This window comes from Schistocerca serialis, chromosome 2, assembly GCF_023864345.2.
Source record: "Schistocerca serialis cubense isolate TAMUIC-IGC-003099 chromosome 2, iqSchSeri2.2, whole genome shotgun sequence".
NCBI lineage: Eukaryota > Metazoa > Arthropoda > Insecta > Orthoptera > Acrididae > Schistocerca > Schistocerca serialis.
In genome coordinates this window covers 852,614,941-852,639,166 of record NC_064639.1, presented here as the reverse complement: position 1 = coordinate 852,639,166, position 24,226 = coordinate 852,614,941, and the positions used below count along the sequence as shown (strand labels likewise).

The following is a 24,226-nucleotide window of genomic DNA, read 5'->3' as shown; positions in this document are numbered from 1 at the left end:
CGTTTCGTAACAGTGAAACAGTGAGGGAGTGAACATATCACCTTAGTGCACAGGCGCGGCAGAGTCTGCGCGATTATTGGTCGGTTCACCCTCCAGTTATTACACGCAGTAAGTAGGTCTCATCGATCGTTCACCTGTTCTTGCGTTGTGTATTTGGAGCTTAACAGACGCTGATGAGGACGTGAAAACAGAATCTGAACTATCACGGGCGATAACGGAGCGAATAACTCTAACTCAGATAGAAGGCGAAACGCAAAGAGAAAATTTTTGTTTTTAGACCGTTCCCGAAAAATTATCTGTTTTTTTAATAAAAATCTTCAAATAGTTCGAAACAGAAACTAGATCATGGCATTTAGTGCTCAACTATGTCTAAGGAAGAGGAAACTTCAAACAATTAGTTCAACCAAGCCATTCGGGTTTGAATGTATAATGAAAACTTTCGTACCAACGGACGCCTCAACGGTACTACGAATGGCATCATTGCGCTGTGACTGCCATATGACCCATCGGACTGATGTCCTGTTTCATTACATAATACACTCCATGGACAGAAACACACTTAGTAATGATCGCACTTCCTCACCCTCGCGGTGACCCGGAAAAACAGGCTACTATGAACGCCCGAAAAGATTTTTTTTCTTTTCTCGCTATCTCGTTATGTAACTTCGCTGTGGCAGTGAATTATTTGAGACAAAGATGTCTACCTTAATTTTGACGTCAGCACTAGCCTTCTTCGCATTTGGAATTATTAAATTCTTCTTTAGGACAGAGGGTGTACAGTCCATCCCATATATCGTGTACAACAAATAATTTTGTCATGAGGTTGGTTCTCGAAAGAGTCTCAATAACTTAAAGGAATGTCGTCTACTCCTGAGGCCTTGTTTCTACTTAGGTCTTCCAGTACTCTGTCGAATTCTTCTCGCAGTATGATATCTCCCATCTCATCTTTATCTACACCCTCTTCCATTTCTATTATATTGCCTTCAAGTTCATCTTCCTTGTATATCCTCTATATACTCCTTCTACCTTTCGGTTTTCCCTTCTTTGCTTAGCTCTGGGTTGCCGTCTGAGCTCTTGATAATCACACAGCTGCTTCTCTTTCCTCCAAATGTCTGTATAATTTTCATATGGCGAGATCTATCTTCCCTCTATACTGTACTACAACCAACAACTGCCACGTTTCAGGTATTAACTTAAACATCGAATATCGAGTACAAGATATAACTATGACCGTAATGAAAATTAAGCGGGAGAGAGCACAACACGCAGCTACACGAATGGATAGTAGTTGGAGGAAGAAAATTCTTTGGTGAATACCAGGAGATAAAGCCAGAAACAACCTAATCTGTCAGGAAGTTTCATATCAGCGCACACTCCGCTGCAGAGTGAAAATCTCACTCTGGAAACATCCCCCAGGCTGTAGCTAAGCCATGTCTCCGCAATATCCTTTCTTTCAGGAGTGCTAGTCCTGCAAGGTTCGCAGGAGAGCTTCTGTAAAGTTTGGAAGGTAGGAGACGAGGTACTGGCAGAAGTAAAGCTGTGAGGACGGGTCGTGGGTCGTGCTTGGGTGGAGCACTTGCCCGCGAAAGGCAAAGGTTCCGAGTTCGAGTCTCGGTCCGGCACACAGTTTTAATCTGCCAGGAAGTTTGAACCTAAAGGAAGTTGTTTTAGTGTTTCATAATTACGCGGCCTAATGCCCAAAACGATTTTATCCAAATTAGAGAACTTTTAGTGCCACCATTCTGCCGTCAGCATCTTATATCTGCCATAGAGACCTCAATAGGCGAATGTAATGGGACAGTAAACCGTTAATTTTGGGGCGAACTACACTCTGCCAGTACTGTACATTGGTTTGCTGGGTATGTTCACTATCTGATCGAAAGTATCGGGACACCCCTATGTGATGTGGAATTGACAACTACACGTCACGAGCCGGACGGTGTGGCCAGGCGGTTCTAGGCGCTTCAGTCTGGAACCGCGCAACCGCTACGGTCGCAGGTTCGAATCCTGCCTCGGGCATGGATGTGTGTAATGTCCTTAGGTTAGTTAGGTTTATGTAGTTCTAAGTTCTAGGGGACCGATGACCTCAGATGTTAAGTCCTATAGTGCTCAGAGCCATTTGAATCATTTTTTACACGTCACGAGAGGTGGACCCGCAAGTACAAAAGAAGGAGGGGAGTATTGTGTTGTCAGTAGAGAAGAAGTAACAGCAGGATTGGTAGATCAGGGCACCTCAGCGACTTCGAGTGTGAACTAGTCGTTGGATGTCACCAGAGTAACAGATCAATCAGGGACGTTTCAACCTTTCTAAAGCTACCCAAATCGATTGTTGGTGATGCGATTGTGAAATGGAAATGCGAATGAGCAACCACAGCAAAATGAAGACCAGTCAGACGTCATGTTCTGACGGAAAGGGACTGTCGAGCATTGCATAATATCAGTGGAAGGAATCACTCGTGAGTTTCAAAGTGCTACCAGCAGACCAGCTAGCACAATGACTGTGCGCAGGGATTGAAAAAGAATGGGTTAAAATGTTCGAGCAGCTCCTCGCAGGCCACACGTTTGCGTAGTCAGTGCCAAGAGAAGCTTGAGGACTGGACAGTGGATGATTGGAAACGAGTAATTTGAAGTGATGAATCATGCTATACCCTGCCCCAGTCCTACGGAAGGGTTTGAGTTTAGCAAATGCCTGGAGAACGTTACACGCCTGCATGTATAGTGTCAACAGTTAAGTGCGGAGGAGGTAGTGTAACATTATGGGCGTGTTTTTCGTTGTTATGATTTTTTGTATCAGCATGATAATGCACCCTGTCATACAGCAACATCTGTGAGATAATGATTTGTGGACAGTAATATCCCAGAAATAGACTGGCCTACCGAGAGCCGCGATCTGAACCAAATGGAACACCTATTAGTAAGAACGTCGACTTCACTCTAGACCCCAGCGTCCAGCATGACTACCTTCTCTGGTTTCGGATCTTGAGCTGCCATTCCTTCGAAGACATTCAGACAGCTCCTGATAGTGTGGCCAGCAGAGTTCGCGTCGTCATGAAGGCGAAGGGTGGACAGTAACAGGAGTCTGGATACTACTGATCGGATAGTGTGTGTATATGTATTTCTACGACGCCCTTATTGAATTCTCGGTGTCCCGTAACAGGTGTTGGTCACTTACCTCGAGGTTGCCGCCGAAGATGTTGTGACGATGCTGCTGAGCTGGAGTCCGGACTTACCTGGTGGTTGGCGGTTGGCGGTTTGGCGGCGGTAGTCTGTTGGGTGTCTGATGGTCCAGTCTGTCAGTGTAGTGTTAGTCAGGCGTTAGAAGCGTACGAAGCCAAGTCACCACTCTCTGTTAGTAACAGGAAGCACAAGGTGTCAGTTATAAGGTCACAGTTTTAACTTCGCTGTTGTTAATAGGACTGTCCAATTCTCCAGGAACGACGGCGGTGGCAACACTCTTACTGAAGTTAGAGGGTAGAGCAAATACAATCTGGCACAAGTGCCGATGAGAAAGAGCCATGCATTCATTTTCACGTTTCTCGCCTCCTTTTAGACAATGCTTCAGAAGAAAATGATTGGTCGTTGTAGATTGAGATCGCAATGTACGTATGTCTAGCAACAGATCACAAAATCCTCCTCCTATAATCGAGTAACGTGCGGCAGCTTGCACAACGCACTCATTCGTAAAAATTGACGGTGAGCTTACAAGGAATGGGGAGAGAACATGCTGGATTGTACGGAATGAATCTTGATGTTTCTGACAAACTCAAAAGAAGGAGCTTCTTATAGAGAAGAGGTTTTTTCCCTTCAGGCAACCCCTATCATGCAATGCAACGTTATTGCAGCCCTGTTTGAAAACGGGCGCCTTCGTTTCAAAAACACCACCAGTTGAAGCAAGTGATTCACGTGTAATCAATCCGACTTTCAAAGCGAATTCTTTGCTTGTTGCCTGGAAGCGACTTCTTCTGGTTCTTCCCGATGATTGTTTGGTTGATAAGCAGGCGTTTCGTCAGCGCGAGTGGCTGATATTCTCATCATGGATGATGAAGGATAATTCTTTGAGAATGTAAGCTAGTAGTGGTGGTGAAGCGGCAGATCATCAATGAAACAGACGCCAGCCGAAGAAGTCGAAACAGACGATTCTGCGCAATAAGTGATCGTATATGAGCTCTTCTAAATAAATCATGTGCGCAATAGTGGGGGAGAAGGGACAGGAGGAGCACCTGAGCCTCTTGTATGGACTCTGTGATCAGCAGTTCTGTTTCTTTGGCTGCATATAAATGTTGAGGACCGTACGCTATTCTAACAGGCACCAGTGAGGTACTATGTAAATGTAAGTTGTTTTTAAACCAACTCAAACGTCAAATGCTGATATACTATGAGTCTTAACTGAGCATGATCCGTGTTGGTCATTTAAAATATATTAAGTTGTCCTCAACCTAAAGCTTAGTTTCAACACCGCACTGTTTCACTAGGCATGCTTCTATTGCAGGTGATATGCTCTTGCATTACCCCATCTTTGAACTGATTTACACAGACAAATTACAGGGATACCTACAGTTTATCATGGATTCCGAACCACAGTACAACTTCGCATGTTTCACATTACATGTTATTGCCTAAGGTGAAAGTTAGAGGGAAAAAAATTTCTAGTACCGACTGGGATGAACCCCAGAGGATAGGAAACTTGGCAGTTATCCACCGATTTAAAACAGTTTAAAACTGCTGTCTCTAGCATACCTCAAGAAGCGACTTGAAGTTTGGTCTTGCGCCAGTGGCCGCCAGCATTGCTGTAGAAATAGAGAACGGACGCAGGCTTGAGATTCTAATGGAGGTTGGATTTTTCTGCCACTGATCCTCCAAGAGCAAAACAACTTCGTTTCCAGCTACGAATTATACTTGTACTAAGGCCACAGTTTGCACTACATCCCTTTTCTGGACTGCTATTGTCATTGTGGGAGAGTCATTGTGATCTTTGGAAAGGAGGAAGAGGAGCCAGTGATGAGTTAACGCTTTCAGTCGGTTCACAAATCGTACTAGAGCAGTTCAAATATAATGATTAAACCGTACATGTTCGTTGATGTAATAAACTCAGTGAGAGCTGTAAGCAATTTTTTTAATTTTATCCCATTGAAAGACCTGTCGTCTCTTTCATGTTGCAAATTTTATTATTTGATCTTCCAGTAAACGTGTATTTCGTGACAGATAGAAAGTTGTAAATAGTAAGAAAAAGATGCGAAGTTTCCTGACTGCTCATAGCCCTAAACTGACATGATCTTACCCAGGATAACAGAAACTGCCCTGCAAGACAGAACCAAAACGGCCTATAGATCGAAATGATAAAACTTTGACATCACTTGACTGACAAGAAAAGAAATAAAGAGAGAGGGAGAGATCCTTTTCGGGAGATTTATCAGTCATTCGAACTCGTGGTAGAATCCTTGACTTATTCTGTGTTAAGGAAATGTTCGTCCCTTTCCTATGACAGTTTAGGAGTACAAATTGGGATCTGAAGAGAATTGAACTGTGAAATACATTTCATGTGTAGTTAGAAGCATTTACAGACGGATTAAAAATGGATCTTTTAATATTAGAGATTTTAGCCAGTGACAGTTGTCGCAACCAGAGAAACATGCAATCGTTCGCAGGAAATTTTGAACGGTAATAACCACCAGTTTCACAACCTCAGGTAGACGACAAATGGAAAACTATACTGAACTTCCTCGATTATAAGAAGGACATATTTACGAAGGCGTATCCGAATTTTAAGTGTTAACAAATCGAAGCACCCTCAGTTATTCGAAAACAGTTAGATGAGAAGCCAGTTACACAGCTAATAAACAAAGAAGTGATATTTCATGCCGAAACCAGATGTTTATGTTTATGGGTTAAAATGTTCGTACTGTTTTATCAGTGTTACATTGAAATGTGCTAGATGGTCGTTAGTAGATTATTAGTCTTATAAGAACAGTTATCGTGAATTAGTAGATGTCACGCCGCTTAGTAGTTTGAGGTTTTCGACAGGTACATGTTTCTGCTCAAATAACAACACATTTTTTGATTAAAATTTGTGTATTGAATCACTCTGTAATTTCTGACACATTACACGGATTCAGTCAGTAAAAATGTACACATTAGATCCCTGAGCATCTACAGTCACCACACAACGTGACATTTACTGGTCGCGAAACCAGGACTCATCCTCCATGCGTACATTATAGGCAGCACAGATTTCCGAGTGTACAGGGCAACAGAAGGAGGTTAATAGTATTTCTACTTTGGTCGAGTTATTTTCAGCCCAAAGGTAGCGCCCTTTTCGCACCACAAAAAAAAAGGTAGTCTGTGAGAAGTCCACACGTGTCTCTTCCGTAGTTGCGAAGCCAACCGCTCACTTCTCATCTTCCACACGTAGGCGTCGAATAAATATTTAAAATAAATATATAAATTAAAATAAATAACGAGACGCGCGAGAGTGTTCGTACGTTCGCCGGGCGCCCCGCGATCGGGCGCGTAATCAGGCAAGATTGGCTTTTGCGGACTCACGTGATCTCTTCGCCTCGATGACGTCGTCGGTGACGTCCAGATCGTCGTCGTCTTCGTCGTCGTCTTCGTCATCGTCGTCGTCATCGTCGTCGTCGTCGTCCTCGTCGAGGTCGCCGACGCCCAGGTCGTCGTCGTCATCGTCGTCGTCGTCATCGTCGTCGTCGTCGCCGCCGGCGCCGACCGGCTCCTGGACGGCGGGGGGCGGCGCCGCGACCGCCTCCGGGCGCACCTCCGACGCGTCGGGCACGGCCTCCGCCGCCTCCTCGGCGGACTCCGCCTCCGCCTGGCTGTCCGCTTCGGCGTCCGCCTCCGCGTCGTCGTACTGCAGCGGCTGCGCTTGCTCACCCGGCGCTGTGTAGTCCGCCGAGGCGGCCGTTTCTTCGGAGGCTGCGGCTGCGGCGGCGGCGGCGGCTGCGGCGGCGGCGGGGGCGGCAGCGGCAGGCGCTGCCTGCGCCGGAGCGACGGCCGCGGGGGCGGCGGGCTGCGCTGGTGCCGCGGCCACCACCGGCTGCACTGGAACGTCGTCATCGTCATCGTCGTCGTCATCTGCAAATGACAGCGCATCACTGCCGTTAGTGAGGGTCCCATCACTCTTATATACAGATTACGTACACTGATGTGACAAAAGTAGCGATATATACACTACTGGCTATTAAAATTGCTACACCAAGAAGAAATGCAGATAATAAACGTGTATTCATTGGACAAATATACTAGAACTGACATTTGATAACATTTTCACGCAATTTGGGTGCATAGATCCTGAGAAGTCAGTACCCAGAACAACCATCTCTGGCCGTAGTAACGGCCTTGATACGCCTGGGCATTGAGTCAAACAGAGCTTGGATGGCGTGTACAGGTACAGCTGCCCATGCAGCTTCAACACGATACCACAGTTCATCAAGAGTAGTGACTGGCGTATTGTGACGAGCCAGTTGCTCGGCCACCATAGACCAGACGTTTACAACTGGTAAGAGATCTGGAGAATGGGCTGGTCAGGGCAGCAGTCGAACATTTTCTGTATCCAGAAAGGCCAGTACAGGACCTGCAACATGCGGTCGTGCATTATCCTGCTAAAATGTAGGGTTTCGTAGAGATCGAATGAAGGGTAGAGCCACGAGGCGTAACACATCTGCAATGTAACGTCCACTGTTCAAAGTGCCGTCAGTGCGAACAAGAGGTGACCGAGACGTGTAACAAATGGCACCCCATACCATCACGCCGGGTGATACGCCAGTATGGCGATGACGAATACACGCTTCCAATGTGCGTTCACCGCGATGTCGCCAAACTCGGATGCGACCATCATGATGCTGTAAACAGAACCTGGATTCATCCGAAAAAATTACGTTTTGCCATTCGTGCACCCAGGTTCGTCGTTGAGTACACCATCGCAGGCGCTCCTGTCTGTGATGCAGCGTCAAGGGTAACCGCAGCCATGGTCTCCGAGCTGATAGTCCGTCCTGCTGTAAACGTCGTCGAACTGTTCGTGCACATTTTTGTTGTCTTGCAAACGTCCCCATCTGTTGACTCAGGGATCGAGACGTGGCTGCACGATCCGTTACACCCATGCAGATAAGATGCCTGTCATCTCGACTGCTAGTGATAACGAGACGGTTGGGATCCAGCACGGCGTTCCGTATTACCCTCCTGAACCCACCGATTGGATCTCGACCAACGCGAGCAGCAATGTCGCGATACGATAAACCGCAATTGCGATAGGCTACAATCCGACCTTTATCAAAATCGGAAACGTGATGGTACGCATTTCTCCTCCTTACACGAGGCATCTCAATAACGTTTCACCAGGCAACGCCGGTCAACTGCTGTTTGTGTATGAGAAATCGGTTGGAAACTTTCCTCATGTCAGCACGTTGTAGGTGTCGGCACCGGCGCCAACCTTGTGTGAATGCTCTGAAAAGCTAATCATTTGCATATCACAGCATCTTCTTCCTGTCGGTTAAATTCAGCGTCTGTAGCACGTCATCTTCGTGGTGTAGCAATTTTAATGACCAGTAGTGTACATATACAGAGGCGGTAGCATCGCGTGTACAAGGAATAAAACGATAGTGCACTTCCAGAGCTGTCATTTGTTGTCAGGTGATTCATGTGAATGTTTCCGACGTGATTATGGACGCATGACAGGAATTAAGAGGCTTTGAACGCGGAAAGGTAGTTGGGACATTCGGGCACATGGGACATTCAGTTTCGGTGTCAAGAGTGTGCCGAGAATACCAAATGTGAGGCTTTACCTCAAATCACTTACAATGCAGGGTCCGACAGCCTTCACTTAACGACCGAGAGCAGCAGTGTTTGTGTAGAGTTGTAAGTGCTTACAGACAAGCAACACTGCGTGAAATAACCGAAGAAATCAATGTGGAACATACGACGAACGTATCCGTTAGGGCAGTGCGGCGTAATTTAGCGTTAATGGGCCTTGATAGCAGACGACCGACACAGCACATCATCGCCTGCAGGTCTTCTCCTCTCTTGGACATAGATTACTGGAAAACCGTTGGCTGATCAGATGAGTCTCGATTTCAGTTGGTAAGGCTGATGGTGGGCTTCGAGTGTGGCGCAGCTGCCTCGAAGGCGCGGACCTAACTTGTCAACAAGTCACTGTGCAAGGCGGTGGTGGCTCCATAATGGTGTGGGCTGTGTTTATATGGGTCCTCTGGTTCAACTGAATCGTTCATTGACGAAATGGTTATCTTCGGCTACTTGGAGGCTGTTTGCAGCCATTTATGACTTTCATGTTCCGAAACAACGATGACAAAGTGCCAATTCACCAGGCCAAAATCGTTCGCGATTGGTTTACAGAACATTCTGAATAAATAGAGGGTAATATTTGACGAATATATTTTTGATCAAATGATGTGCACTGTCTAAGTACTATGGTTATAATATGAGCTTTTTAATGACTCATTTTGTATTATGCTTGTACATACTTTATGTGCGTCTTTCTTGTACCTTACAGTTTTCTCTTGTGAAGATGGTTGTACTGATTGAAACCGGTAGAGAATAAACATACTGCTGATGGCACAAGTACGTTTCTATCTTTTCACAATATTCATTTTGTGTTTGGCAGACCACTTGTGTAACATCTAAAATGAAGGGCTCTAAAATATTTGGATTCACTATATCTCATTTTTTTGAGAAAATTAGAACTAAAGTTTATGCAACGCAATCGGATGAAAATTGGCTGGGTCGTTATGCACCCGTAAGATGAACACCTGTCAAAGAAAGAGGTGCCGGCCGAGCAACCAAGGAAACTGGGTCAGAAGCGGAGGGTATTTGTTCGATTCCTAGATGCATTCTGCAGTTTTCTTCGTATGTATTTTTCTCTGTATCGAAATTGGTGGTGATAAGAGGTTCACGAAGTAAATAAATCAACAACGAATAGCAACAAGGTAGGTAAATAGAGGTGGTTTTACAACTCGTGTTATAGGCTTCCAGGGGTTGTAGAGGGAACTAATTAGACAGTGTTATGAAAGAAACCCGAGTCCGGAAATGTACCATTTGAATGTAGAAAAAAGATGGAAGATCAGATCCCTTTCAAAACTCCCACTTAACGGTGCGGTACGAAATGCAACAGACGCATAACGCATGCATCGAGAACGAATTCGGGTCGCCTTCGTCCATCACATGCCGTTTTCGTCCAACAACGGCTGCGAGAAACTATGAGGGTTGGTTGCGGTGCTTCACGGACGCGCGCCAGGGTGTGGATCCTACGTACGCGGGCATGCGGCGGAACAGCTTCTGTAGAGTGCACATGTCAGAAATCACTGTTTCTGCTTTTTTGCGTACCGCGATCTGATCTTCGATCCGACCTTCAAACCGATTTTACATCCAAGCGCTACGCTCGAGACGTGGATTCCCAGTTAAAACTTTATCTGATTAGTCCCTTCTACAAACCCTTGAAGCCTGTGATAGGACTCGTGAAAGACCCTCTATATTCGTCAAAGAACTTGGATAGTGAATATTTAAAATTTTAATCCTGATAGACTTACAATGGCTCTTTTATTCACTTTATTACACGCCTTCACATTCCTTCAAACAGTTGCGGGGTCTGCAACGCCTATATACTATAAGACAACAAGCTTTTGGCGTAGTTGTTAGATGGGTTACTGCTGCTACAATGGCAGGTTACCAAGATTTAAGGGAGTTTGATGGTGATATTATAGTCGGCGCACGAGCAATGGGACACAGCATCTCCGAGATAGCTCCATACGACCATTTCACGAGTATACCGCGAATGTCAGGAATCCGGTAAAACATCAAATCCTCGACATCGCTGCGGCCGGAAAAAGATCCTGCAAGAACTGGACTAACGACGACTGAAGTGAATCGTTCAGCGTGACAGAAGTGCAACCCTTCCGCAGATTGTTGCACATTTCAATGCTGGGCCATCAACAAGTGTCAGCGTGCGAACAATTCAACGAAACATCAACGATACGGGCTTTCGGAGCCGAAGGCCCACTCGTGTACCCTTGATGACTGCTCGACACAAAGCTTTACGCCTCGCCTGGGACCGTCAGCACCGACATTGGACTGTTGATGACTGGAAGCATGTTTCCTGCTCGGACGAGTCTCGTTTCAAATTGTTTCGAGCGGGTGGACGTGTACTGGTATGGAGATAACCACATGTCTCTATGGACTCTGCATGTCAGCAGGGGACTGTTAAAGCTGGTGGAGGCTCTGTAATGGTGTGGGGCGTGTGCAGTTGGAGTGATATGAGATCCCTGGTGTGTCTGGATACGACTCTGACAGGTGACACGTACTTAGGCATCCTGTCTAATCACCTCCATCCGTTCATGTCCATTGTGCATTCCGACCGACATGGACAATTCCAACAGGAAAATGCGACACCCCAGACGTCCAGAATTGCTACAGAGTGGATCCAGGAATACTTTTCTGAGTTTAAACACTTCTGCTGGCCGCAAGACTCCCTAGACATGAACGTTATTGAGCGTATCTTGGATGCCTTGCAAAGTGCTGTTCAGATGAGATGTCCTCTCCCTCGTGCTCTTACGGATTTATGGTCAGCCCTGCAGTATTCATGGTGTCAGCTACCTCCAGCACTACTTCAGACATTAGTTACTCCATGCCACGTCGTGTTGCCGCGCTTCTGCGTGCTCGAGGGAGCCCTACACGATGTTAGGCAGGTGTACCAGTTTCTTTCTGAAAGTTGAATGATACTACAGATCATTATTGCATCCACAGGTTTTTGAAATTTTCGGCGAGTTTCCAGAAGCGAATTGTTATTATGAAGTTTTGTTTAAAGGAACGTGAAGCTATCTAAAACGAGCAAGATTAAAATTTTAATTATTCCCTAGCCGAAGTTGAAAAATATATTTACCTGTATTAGAATTATTCCTTATTGATTTATTTATGTTATTAACCATCCTATTCCTACCAATTTCGATACCGAGAAAAACGTATACGAAAAAAACTAGAACGCGTGTGGGAATCGAAGACAGGTCCTTCGCTCTACAGCCTTGGTCGCTCTGCCAGAGCCGTAGCAGCTGCTAGCCTAATTGGTACATAAGCGGCTTTCGCAAAGTCGGTTTTCTCGATTTCTCAGAAGATATGCGTTTTTGAACCCCTTATATGATAACGAAAAATCCTTAATTTTCAGTTATCTATCGATCCAGTCAATTCTGAGTCAACTACGCCTCTAGAACTTTAGGGACGATTTTCACTAAAATTGGCCAGTTGGTCTCATGTACTGAGGGCTACGTACAAATTTAATGCATATAAGTAGTTCATCCATCCCGGGAAACGGGAATCTCAACGATTTTCGCCTGTTATCGGTATCGATACTGGCGAGATATCGGTCGCGGCCATTGGAAGTCCGAATCAAATTTCTACTGTAGTTCCTGAGACTAGCCGTACATACGTAAAGAAGCGAGCAGATGACTTCAGTTTATACATATAGAGGGAGAAGATCTAATAAAATATTTTCGTTTACTTAGTAAATCAGGACTTCAACTTATATTTTATATTTGCACGCAGTAATATTTTTCTATGGGTGCAATGCAAGTTCCAACGGCGAAAAGTTACTTTTTGTGTGATATAATTACAGTTTATCAATTTTAGAATTTCTTCTCTTACTTATACTTTGAAATCTTCCTTCCTGTCAAATTTCATTATTCTATGTCAATGAGACTTTTCCTATAGGTTTTGAAGAGTGAGTTTGCGAGTATAAAAATATGTGACATAAATAATCATATCTTTTCATAGCACTGACTTAAAAGATTAAATGTTTCATACTACCAAGGAACGGCAAACCTATGCGTGTGAGATTAATCTGAAGTTGATACGCCCACTCGTTCCTAAGAAAATGAGGTCTTAATAGACGGACAGACAGACAGATGGACAAAAAAAATGACAAAAATGTTTTTTCGTGTGATATAATTACAAATTAATAGTTTTCGGTTTCTTTTTACTTTACTTGTACTGTGTAACCTTGCTTCCTGGCAAATTTCATGATTCTAGGTCAACGGGAAGTACCCTATAAGTTTTAATGAGTGGATTTGCGAGTATCAAAATATGTGACACAAATGACTGATCTCTTGGTTGCATTGACTTAGAAGCTTAAATTTTTTGCTCCGTCAAGGAACCACAGCCTTTAGTATGTGACATAAATTTCAACTTGATATGCCTACCGATTCCTGAGAAAAATGATTGTTAACAATTGACCAGACAGACAGACACACTGACAAAAAAGCGATCCTGTAAGGGTTCCCGTTTTTACCGACTGAGTTTCGGAACTCTGAAAAGTACGAAGTGAGCCTCAGTATCTCAGAGTCCTTCATTTTAGGCTGCACACAAGCAACTCATTATAACTATGATCGCTGCAGCGTTCCTGCTATTCTACTAAAACTGAGAACATTATTTTCTCGTACATTAAAACTTTTGATGTTCCTGTTTTCTGCCACAGAGGCAGAATGTGATAGTGGATTACAGAGCTCCCAGCCATGTATCGTAATCTTTTAATTGTGTGTTACTGGTATAAAAAAATGAGAGATTTCAGCTCTCAGGTGCACACTCAAATCGTTTCCACAGTGAAAAATAGTAGGCTGGTAACACTTCGAAAGTCCAGAATCGGTCATGTCTTCCATTTAATCTGATTTATAGACATCATCGAGCTTGGGGGGCCTCTACCTCCAAAATCATGGATCACCCATTAATGTCTTTGAGAACAAATTTCGCAATGAATGTAAAGCTGCTTCTGACGTCTAAAGTTTCCAGTTTCCACCGCAACACTTTTAGCGCGGGCAAGACTCTGTCTCCCAGACCCTATCTGACGTACTAACAAATACTAGTCATCAATTATCCAATTATGTGCTGCATGAAGTCAATGTCCTTGAACCACAGATGACTGCAAATGCTTTTTGCAGAGTGATGTACTACAATATAGCACGAATCCCGCTCAATCGGAATAGAATTTGTGAATGTCTAGTAAGTAAATAAAAGAATGGTCTTTGGCTCCTTGCATGGTGTCAATGATTTCGGCGCCCTTCATGTCAGTCTCACTATTTATTTAATAAAAAGTGCACTCATCTAGTTGCTGGTTTCGCGAGATTTAGGGGACCCCGTTCCACGCCAGGAGAATCGAACCCGGGACTTCCGCGCCAGTAGCTACCAGACCGTGGGAAGAGGCGTGACCTACATCTGACAGCTTGTGCAGCAGCTAAAGTCAACGCTGAGTGTCGAGATGTTATCCCGTGATGTCACTTGTCACACAAAGCATTGGGGTAGCGCCGCTATTAAGGTCCGATATGAAATTCCCCAAAGAAAAGTTCTACCACACCATTACAAGGCTGTTCCTTCCCTAAAAATCTTTTACATCTGCATACAATCTCTGAAAAACCGCAACGAAATGCATAGCTAAGGACACCTAGCACAACACCACGTGTCGGGGTTTCATCCTGTTTGAATTGAGTATTGAGCGTGAAAAGACCTCGGTGCACGCTGCAGTCAGTGTAATATTGTCTTCATGATTCCTACTGGAGCTTACTTTTGGAGTTTCACTTAATATTGGTTTCCGAAACCCTGTAAGTGGAATTTTGCAGGAGAATTGTCCTTCATCTTCAAGGGGGCTACCAGTTCATGTTTTTCAGTATTTCCGTAACTTGGATGTAAATGATGTACGTCACACAAGGCCTTGTTTGTATCTGAATGATTCTGGTAACAGACTATTTGCACAGCTAACGAAAACATCAGAAGCCTCATTAATAAGAAGAACTAACCTCCTATATCCAAATAGAATATTGGAAGGATATATGGGATGAAAGCAGATCGCTGCATATCAAGCTGTCATATAGAAATCTTGGAAATTGATCGGATTCTTCTTGAAGTGTGCAAGCTAACTGTAGCAGATCATTCCGGTTAATGATTATCCTACAGAACAGTTCTTCGAATGCTGTGCCACAAAAGAGGATAGGAAATACACATACTTGTAATAGTTAATGTTTACGGACCACCATGAGGACGTTACCTAAGCTTTCTGAAGCAGGTGGAAACATTTTTTTAATAAGGTTACGCAGACTTAACTATAGAACGACTGTTTGTGGGGACTTTTATATTGATTTTCTGACTGAGAGTACTGGCTAAGGGAACCTATAGTTATTGATTTTCAGCTTAGGAGAATTTTCTGTGACAAAATTCCTTATGATTTCTGAAGTGCAAAGAGCAGCAGCAATTGAAAATCTGTTGTTATGGTCAACAACCTGCACTGATTTAGCTGTAAAGCCAAGAGTCAATGGTTTATTTGACCAAGATGGTCAAATGTTAATAAAGAAATATAGACCCCTACTTTGATATTAATGGGGCATCATTACTTTCTTCTTATTTTCATCTAGTGGAATTTAACCTAGAATGGTGGCTGTCTTAAAAATGAAGTAAGTCCAAAGCTGCATTAGACGTTGTTACATGAGAGGAATGCGTCAACTTTCTCAGGAGGTTGTTCAACTACTTCTTACTTCATATCGATTAATAATTGTATATTAACGATTTTAGTAGTTGATACATTGTACCCGTTGATCGCTTAGCTCTGTTTTGGAATGAAGGAAGTACTCGCACTTTTATGCACATGTAATAAATTTTCTTGTTACAAGGAATGCTCTGAAAGTTTTCGACCTAAGCTGTAGGTGACATGTATACTTTATGAATAACCGAATAACATGCCTAACGCGCCTGTTGGAAAGTATAACCGTTTTAGGTGGCGTCCTGTGAGTTACGGAGACGTGTAGTTTGTATTTTGTTTACTATGATTGTGTGTGTGTGTGTGTGTGTGTGTGTGTGTGTGACAGAGAGAGAGAGAGAGAGAGGGAGGGAGGGAGGGAGAGAGAGATGGAATGTTCATCAAGAATTTATAAAACGGAGTTACGAACTGGGAGGAAGTATTTGGGTTTTCAATATTTAGCCTTAACGAATATAATAGATGATTTGGCTTCGCCATCGGAGAATTATTCTTCTTCTTCTTATTCGTCCGGCTGATTCAAACTTTTGCCGTACTGTATCTTGCTGTTTCGTGCAATTTGCTCCACGGATACAGAAGGTTGAACCCTAATCCTCCTTCATTATTCATGGAATTCACCAAAGCTCTTCTCATATACCACCATCCTCTAGTTTTACTTCCGTTACGAGAGGGGTTTTAATGTGACGGCTATGGTACGAAGCAGGTAGCGGTCACTACTAGTATAATGTAGCGCAAGTTTTATCACTTCTAAGGCAGCAGTCTTTCTTTATCAGCTCGATGAGGCAGGTGGTTTCTGTCAAAAGCGGTCATTTCGCTTGTGAATATAGTCGTCGTGACACAAATTTTCTTTGAGCACCTATACACGATTACAATGCTGCAGAGCTTTTTTTCCGATGTCAAACATATCGAAGGTTATCTTCCCCTTATCGAAAAACTGGTCAATTTATCAACTAACAGCTGCAGTTCAGATTGAATTCTGTAAATTTTCACTACGTGTTACACGTGTCCGTAAAAGCTGCAAGGTGATAAGCTGAATGGATTAGTTCCTTTGGCGAATGTCTAACTGGCTAGTGTTCTGAATATTTTACTTAATGTGTCAAAAGAGAATTGAGACTGATTCCATTACTTATGAATCATTTGTCGTGTTGCATTAGTGCCCAGCTGTTTTGTGAGCTTGAACAGTGACATTAACTCTGTGACAGTCTCATTACTGACAATGAGGGGCTACTGATGTCTTAATGGTCTCTAAAACCGGTTTTGTAATCTATTCAACGTGGTTTTTTCAAAGACAAAAGTAGTATCCAAAAAGTATGAGCGTCAGCAAGAGTTACCTACTGTCCAACATTGAGCCTTATATGATTTCTGAGTTACAGGACAGTAAAAATAAAAATGTCGTGTGACGAGGGCCTCCCGTCGGGTAGACCGTTCGCCTGGTGCAAGTCTTTCGATTTGACGCCACTGCGGCGACTTGCGCGTCGATGGGGATGAAATGATGATGATTAGGACAACACAACACCCAGTCCCTGAGCGGAGAAAACCTCCGACCCAGCCGGGAATCGAACCCGGGCCCTTTGGATTGACAGTCTCGCGCTGACCACTCAGAGCTACCGGGGGCGGACTACAGGACAGTCAACTGCTTATACGTTTAAACAGCGAAAAAATTACTGATGCTACTGTACAACATCTAACCGTGACAAGCCAGTCAAACAATCTGTCCAACGGAATATGGAGATTCTCTCTCTCATCTTTGACTTCCGTGATCTTTACGTTTAATAATTTCCAAATCAATAGCTCTCTAAAAATCCCACTCACCCTTCTGAAACTGTGCCTGCTGATCATTGCAAATTATAATTGCACAAGGGAACCTGTAGTGCCAAATTATTAACTACATTGCTACTCAGCTCAAGAAATTTCTAGACCTGACTGTGGTCGTATGTAGCAAGTGTGACACAAAATAACCTGTATTTGACGTATTAAAAAGTTCATGGTTCACTTCTCTACATTACAGATAAAATAAGACATTTCGGACAAAAGTAAATGTCGCTTCGCAGATCGCTAAAAATACTTCTCTGGTAGCTACACCAAGAGTGGGGAACGGACAAATAGGCAAATGGGGAACGAAATTGACCAGAATGAGGTTTAGTTTTGCAAAAAAAAAAGAGAGAGAGAGAGATAGATAGATTAATTGCTTGAAAGCAATCAAAATAATTGAGCTAACATAATTAGTGACTTGAGGGGAAAACTGAAATATTTCACGAACAGCTGCTGCTAGCTAAGTAAATGAAGTGTCGAAAAATGGCAAATCATACCATAAAATGAAACTTTCTTTGTCTTGATCCACATATTCTTAATAATAACAGAATACTGAACATTTTATTTATCTCCAGCAAGACTAAAAAATAAATAAAAGGAAGAGAACAATAAAATGCTTTGTGAAACGATTTTTCTCAGAGATAGAAGTAAAGTTGATTAGAGGAACATTCGACGTACCTTTGAATGATGTTGAAAACCATGTACTGCAGAGGATAAGGCGATCGAGAATTGAAATTTCAGTGTAAATTAGAATTTTGGAAAGAAATCTTCAATCTACAGCGGTGTGTGCACTGGTATGAAACTTCCTGGCAGATTAAAAGTATGTGTCAGACCGAGACTCGAACTCGTGACCTTTGCCTTTATTGTTCTTTCCATTTGGTCGGGGAGGACGTCACATGACACCCGTCCAAGTCCATCGTGGATCCATTCTCTCAGTCTTTTTTTATTACAGGGGGCGCCCGACTGAGCTAGCCAAGTACGACACACGACCGGTCCTCACAGCTTTATTTCTGCCAGTATCTCGTCTCCCCTTTCCAAACTTCGCTGAAGCTCTCCTCCGAACCTTGCAAGGTTCTGAGTTCGAGTCTCTGTCCGGCACACAGTTTTAATCTACCGGGAAGTTTCAGGATTTTAGAATTTTTAAAACTGTTACAGGATATTTCTCTGTTGAAATTTCAAAAAGTGATCTCCTCGCGTCACTAACGTGTGAACAACTCAGCTGCTATTCATGCTTTCGTGCATCATTCAAAGGCGCGATAAACGTGTCTATAATCTGCACTGTGCAACACAGTTAAAGAACCACTTTCCGGAACACCATAATTGCGAAGTACAAGTTTGAAATTTGGCTCAAAGGTGCCTACAACGTTTCTCTGCAACGCTGCAAAAGCATGGCGACCAGAGACGTCGCCCCAGCCTCGACGACAGTTCAAACAACTTGTCGACACACTCGAAAAAAGGGCCAGAGCTCATAAGTCCATGTGCCGTGTAAGGCGGGTTAATGACGTCACTTTGGCGCCACATTTCACCGATATTCTGCCCAACGTCACGTGATGGGAAGGTCGTCACACCCCCTCTTACTACATTTAACCTGCTCTTTTGAAGCCTCTGCGATGGAGGTCAGAACGGCGACACCCTGCCTTCAAATCATGCGGTTTTCTTGTGGGTGGCTGGAGAAAAGATTCTAAGATTGTAGACACACCTCCGCTCAGATCAGGTTCGGGAAGGCATCAGGGAGTAGAATAAAAGACGTCAAAGAAACCACTCCTTTTCCTTGGGGCGTTAATTCCCGCACATTTCGCGGTCTAAACAGCTATCAGTGCGATAAGGAACAGGACAAATTCACGTCAACCTTCGACTCTGCTGACATCCCAAAACGTACAACCCTCTCCCTCCCCCCCCCCCCTCTCCCCACCCCGAGAACATTGTGGGGATGCATACCCATTGAACAAGATCGTAGCCATGCAGCATGATGCAATTTTTGCTTTCGTGTACAGGATGGAACCACTATGGACCATTGAAAATCATTCTACGGAATTTGAATATGATCTGAAGCAGTAAAGACTGATTTTGTTTCTACAGCTGCCCTGTTTCACACCCTGCTGTGGCTTGATCACAGAGGGCTGTGACATTGACAGAAGTGAGAATACAATGGCAAAGGCTCCCTCTAAGATCTTCATTTCGGCAACACCCTTTGTAGAGCCAACACACATTTATTGAAAGTTTTAAGGATATACCTTTAAAGACAAAACCTGCGAGCCGGCCGTTGGTGGCCGAGCGGTTCTAGGCGCTTCAGCCTGGAACCGCGCGACCGCTACGGTCGCAGGTTCAAATCCTGCCTCGGGCATGGATGTGTGTGCTGTCCTTAGGTTAGTTAGGTTTCAGTAGTTCTAAGTTCTAGGGGACTAATGACCTGAGATGTTAAGTCCCATAGTGCTCAGAGCCATTATGAAAAAAACCTGCGAAGTATTCCAGACGCCTGCAGGCAGGCAACTGGCATCTGAGGGGGTCAAGTGGTTGCCTTCCTGCAGGCATCTAGGGCCACTTCGCAGGTTTTCTCTGTAAAAACATATTTTTAAAACTCTCAATAAATGTGGATGGGTTCTACCAAGGGTGTTGCCAAAATGAAGATCTTAGAGGGAGCCTTTGCCATTGTATTCACACATATATCAACGTCGCAGCACCTCGTGATCACGCCACAGTAGGGCTTGCAGTAACAGGAGGTCTCTAAAACGATAAGCACACTTTGCTGCTTTGGATCACGTTCAGATTTTCTCCACAGTGTCCTTAGAGAGGGACTGAAACCTCCATGGGTGTTAGTAGCGTCGAAGGTTGTGATGAATGTTGTCGTGTTGCTCGTCGCACTGAGAGCTCATTTCCGACCGCGAAATGTGCGGGAATCAACGCCCCAAGGAAAGAGGTTGTTTCATTGACGCCATTTAAGCCACTCTTGATTCCTTTTCGTGTCGGTTCTGAGTGGTGGTGTATCTGAAATGTTTTCCTAGGCTATCCAAAAGAAAACCGTGTGATTTCAACACTAAGTGTTGCCGAGGTGTCAAAATAATGGGTGAAACATGGATAAGAGAGGGTGTGACGACCTTCCCATAACGTGAGAAGTCCACGGTGGCATTGGACTGAATTGTGGTGAAAGCTGGTGCCAAAGTGATGTCGTTAACCTACCTTCTACGTCGCCTTAACTTCTGAGCTCTGCCTTTTTTTCGCAAGTGTCCACACCATGCTGTTTGGATAATCATCGAGCCCAATGGTGTCGTCGCAGGGAGCCACACTTTCGCACCGTTACAGACATACGTTGTTGGCACCTTTGACTCAACCTGCAAACTCACACGTCGCAATGGAAGACTATCACGGTGTTTCGAAAAAGGGGTCCTTTAATTATGTTTCTCAGTGTATTTTATTATCTTTCTGATTTCTTCGCCTCTGGTGTTTCTATTTCCACTTTATAAATTGACGAGAGCATTTGCCACGCTACCGAAAAGCTGCTACATAATCGTTCCTTGGAATACCCAAAATATTTTCTTGCAATGTAAATGACACATCTAATTCTACAATTCATTTTCTTCGATAAATGCTAACGTATGTGAGTCCGACTGTAGAGACTACCCTATTAAATTTCTCATGCTATTCTTTCAGATACAGAAACTTTTGTAAATTAAGTACAACTTCCATACAATATCCAAACTGCTTTACAAGGTAAATTACTTCGAATTGTTATTTCCGTGAATGTAGTAGAGACAAGACAATTTTCGTAAGGAAATGAAAGTATCTTGTCAGTTTTTCTTGCCCCTTAGAGGGTGGCCAGATGCTTTTTCTGTTGCCCCCTCCACCCCCCCCCCCCCCCCCCCCCCCCCGGGACGGAATCAGTGTATCCCATCTGTCTGCGTCTAAGTGTTATCCCACGCGAAAGTTTGAGAACGCTTTTTCTAAACGTTTTGTTACAAGCCCAGTATTCACCCTGACCGCACACATCGCCTTAAGGCCCCATCCAGACCGCCCAGCTCTCCGGCTCTTGCAGTTAATCCACCTACCGGGTTCCATCCTCTGGTTCGTCGCTCCGGAAGCAACGTGTTAACGCACATGGCTACCCTGGCGGGATTCTCCTGTGTCGGCATGTTAGCTGGAATCTAGTATTCCTTCATAAATTTCAAAAAACCTTTACATATGTTGTTGTTGCTGCCCATGTTGTAATATTTAGCCCGAAGACTGGTTTGATGCACCTTTTCCTCGTTAGTTTATCCTGTGCAAGTCTTTTCATCTCTGCATAACTACCGCAATCCGCATGCATTTGAACCTTAGTATTGTATTCAACTCGTGGCTTACTCCCACAATTTGAATCCCCCCCCCCCCCCCCAATCTCACCAATACCGAATTAGCTATTCCTTTTTTTACCTCTCAATCTTTCATATCAAACTATTCCACCTTCTAACCAAACTGTGCCATAAATCTCATTTCTACCCAACTCGATTCAGTGCCCCCTCATTGGTACTGGATCTATACGTACAATTTTCACCATACTTCCGTAACGCCAAATTTTCTCCATAATTCTGTAACGCCAAATTTGAAAGCTTCTATTCTTTTACATACGCCTGTTAGGCCCCCCCATGAACCATGGACCTTGCCGTTGGTGGGGAGGCTTGCGTGCCTCAGCGATACAGATAGCCGTACCGTAGGTGCAACCACAACGGAGGGGTATCTGTTGAGAGGCCAGACAAACGTGTGGTTCCTGAAGAGGGGCAGCAGCCTTTTCAGTAGTTGCAAGGGCAACAGTCTGGATGATTGACTGATCTGGCCTTGTAACAATAACCAAAACGGCCTTGCTGTGCTGGTACTGCGAACGGCTGAAAGCAAGGGGAAACTACAGCCGTAATTTTTCCCGAGGGCATGCAGCTTTACTGTATGATTAAATGATGATGGCGTCCTCTTGGGTAAAATATTCCGGAGGTAAAATAGTTCCCCATTTGGATCTTCGGGCGGGGACTACTCAAGAGGATGTCGTTATCAGGAGAAAGAAAACTGGCGTTCTACGGATCGGAGCGTGGAATGTCAGATCCCTTAATCGGGCAGGTAGGTTAGAAAATTTAAAAAGGGAAATGGATAGGTTAAAGTTAGATATAGTGGGAATTAGTGAAGTTCGGTGGCAGGAGGAACAAGACTTCTGGTCAGGTGACTACAGGGTTATAAACACAAAATCAAATAGGGGTCATGCAGGAGTAGGTTTAATAATGAATAGGAAAACAGGAATGCGGGTAAGCTACTACAAACAGCATAGTGAACGCATTATTGTGGCCAAGATAGATACGAAGCCCACACCTACTACAGTAGTACAAGTTTATATGCCAACTAGCTCTGCCGATGACAAAGAAATTGAAGAAATGTATGATGAAATAAAAGAAATTATTCAGATAGTGAAGGGTGATGAAAATTTAGTAGTCATGGGTGACTGGAATTCGGTAGTAGGAAAAGGGAGAGAAGGAAACGTAGTAGGTGAATGTGGATTGGGGCTAAGAAATGAAAGAGGAAGCCGCCTGGTCGAATTGTGCACAGAGCACAACTTAATCATAGCTAACACTTGGTTTAAGAATCATGAAAGAAGGTTGTATACATGGAAGAGCCCTGGAGATACTAAAAGGTATCAGATAGATTATATAACGGTAAGATAGAGATTTAGGAACCAGGTTTTAAATTGTAAGGCATTTCCCAGGGGCAGATGTGGACTCTGACCACAATCTATGACCTGTAGATTAAAACTGAAAAAAACTGCAAAAAGGTGGGAATTTAAGGAGATGGGACCTGGATAAACTGAAAGAACCAGAGGTTGTACAGAGTTTCAGGGAGAGCATAAGGGAACAATTATCACGAATGGGGGAAAGAAATACAGTAGAAGAAGAATGGGTAGCTTTGAGGGATGAAGTAGTGAAGGCAGCAGAGGATCAAGTAGGTAAAAAGACAAGGACTAGTAGAAATCCTTGGGTAATAGAAGAAATATTGAATTTAATTGATGAAAGAAGAAAATATAAAAATGCAGTAAATGAAGCAGGCAAAAAGGAATACAAACGTCTCAAAAATGAGATCGAGAGGAAGTGCAAAATGGCTAAGCGGGGATGGCTAGAGGACAAATGTAAGGATATAGAGGCTTATCTCACTAGGGGTAAGATAGATACTGCCTACAGGAAAATTAAAGAGACCTTTGGAGATAAGAGAACCACTTGCATGAACATCAAGAGCTCAGATGGAAACCCAGTTCTAAGCAAAGAAGGGAAAGCAGAAAGGTGGAAGGAGTATATAGAGGGTGTATACAAGGTCGATGTACTTGAGGACAATATTATGGAAATGGAAGAGGATGTAGATGAAGATGAAATGGGAGATACGATACTGCGGGAAGAGTTTGACAGAGCACTGAAAGACCTGAGTCGAAACAAGGCCCCCGGAGTAGACAACATTCCATTGGAACTACTGACGGCCTTGGGAGAGCCAGTCCTGACAAAACTCTACCATCTGGTGAGTAAGATGTATGAAACAGGCGAAATACCCTCAGACTTCAAGAAGAATATAATAATTCCAATCCCAAAGAAAGCAGGTGTTGACAGATGTGAAAATTACCGAACAATCAGTTTAATAAGTCACAGCTGCAAAATACTAACACGAATTCTTTACAGACGAATGGCAAAACTAGTAGAAGCCGACCTCGTGGAAGATCAGTTTGGATTCCGTAGAAATACTGGAACACGTGAGGCAATACTGACCTTACGACATATCTTAGAAGAAAGATTAAGGAAAGGCAAACCTACGTTTCTAGCATTTGTAGACTTAGAGCAAGCTTTTGACAATGTTGACTGGAATACTCTCTTTCAAATTCTAAAAGTGGCAGGGGTA

At 43.8% G+C, this 24,226-nt stretch overlaps 1 protein-coding gene across 1 annotated transcript in view; it reads right to left on the bottom strand.

The window, feature by feature from the left end:
• The window catches only part of LOC126456463 (uncharacterized), a 274,840-nt gene that overhangs the window by 48,868 nt on the left and 201,746 nt on the right, over positions 1 to 24,226 (bottom strand). The window contains exons 5-6 of the mRNA XM_050092214.1: positions 6,993 to 7,086; positions 6,541 to 6,951 (exon numbers count right to left, since the gene is read on the bottom strand). Of these exons, the coding sequence (XP_049948171.1) occupies positions 6,541 to 6,951; positions 6,993 to 7,086 (505 nt within the window). The remainder of the gene's footprint in view (positions 1 to 6,540; positions 6,952 to 6,992; positions 7,087 to 24,226) is intronic.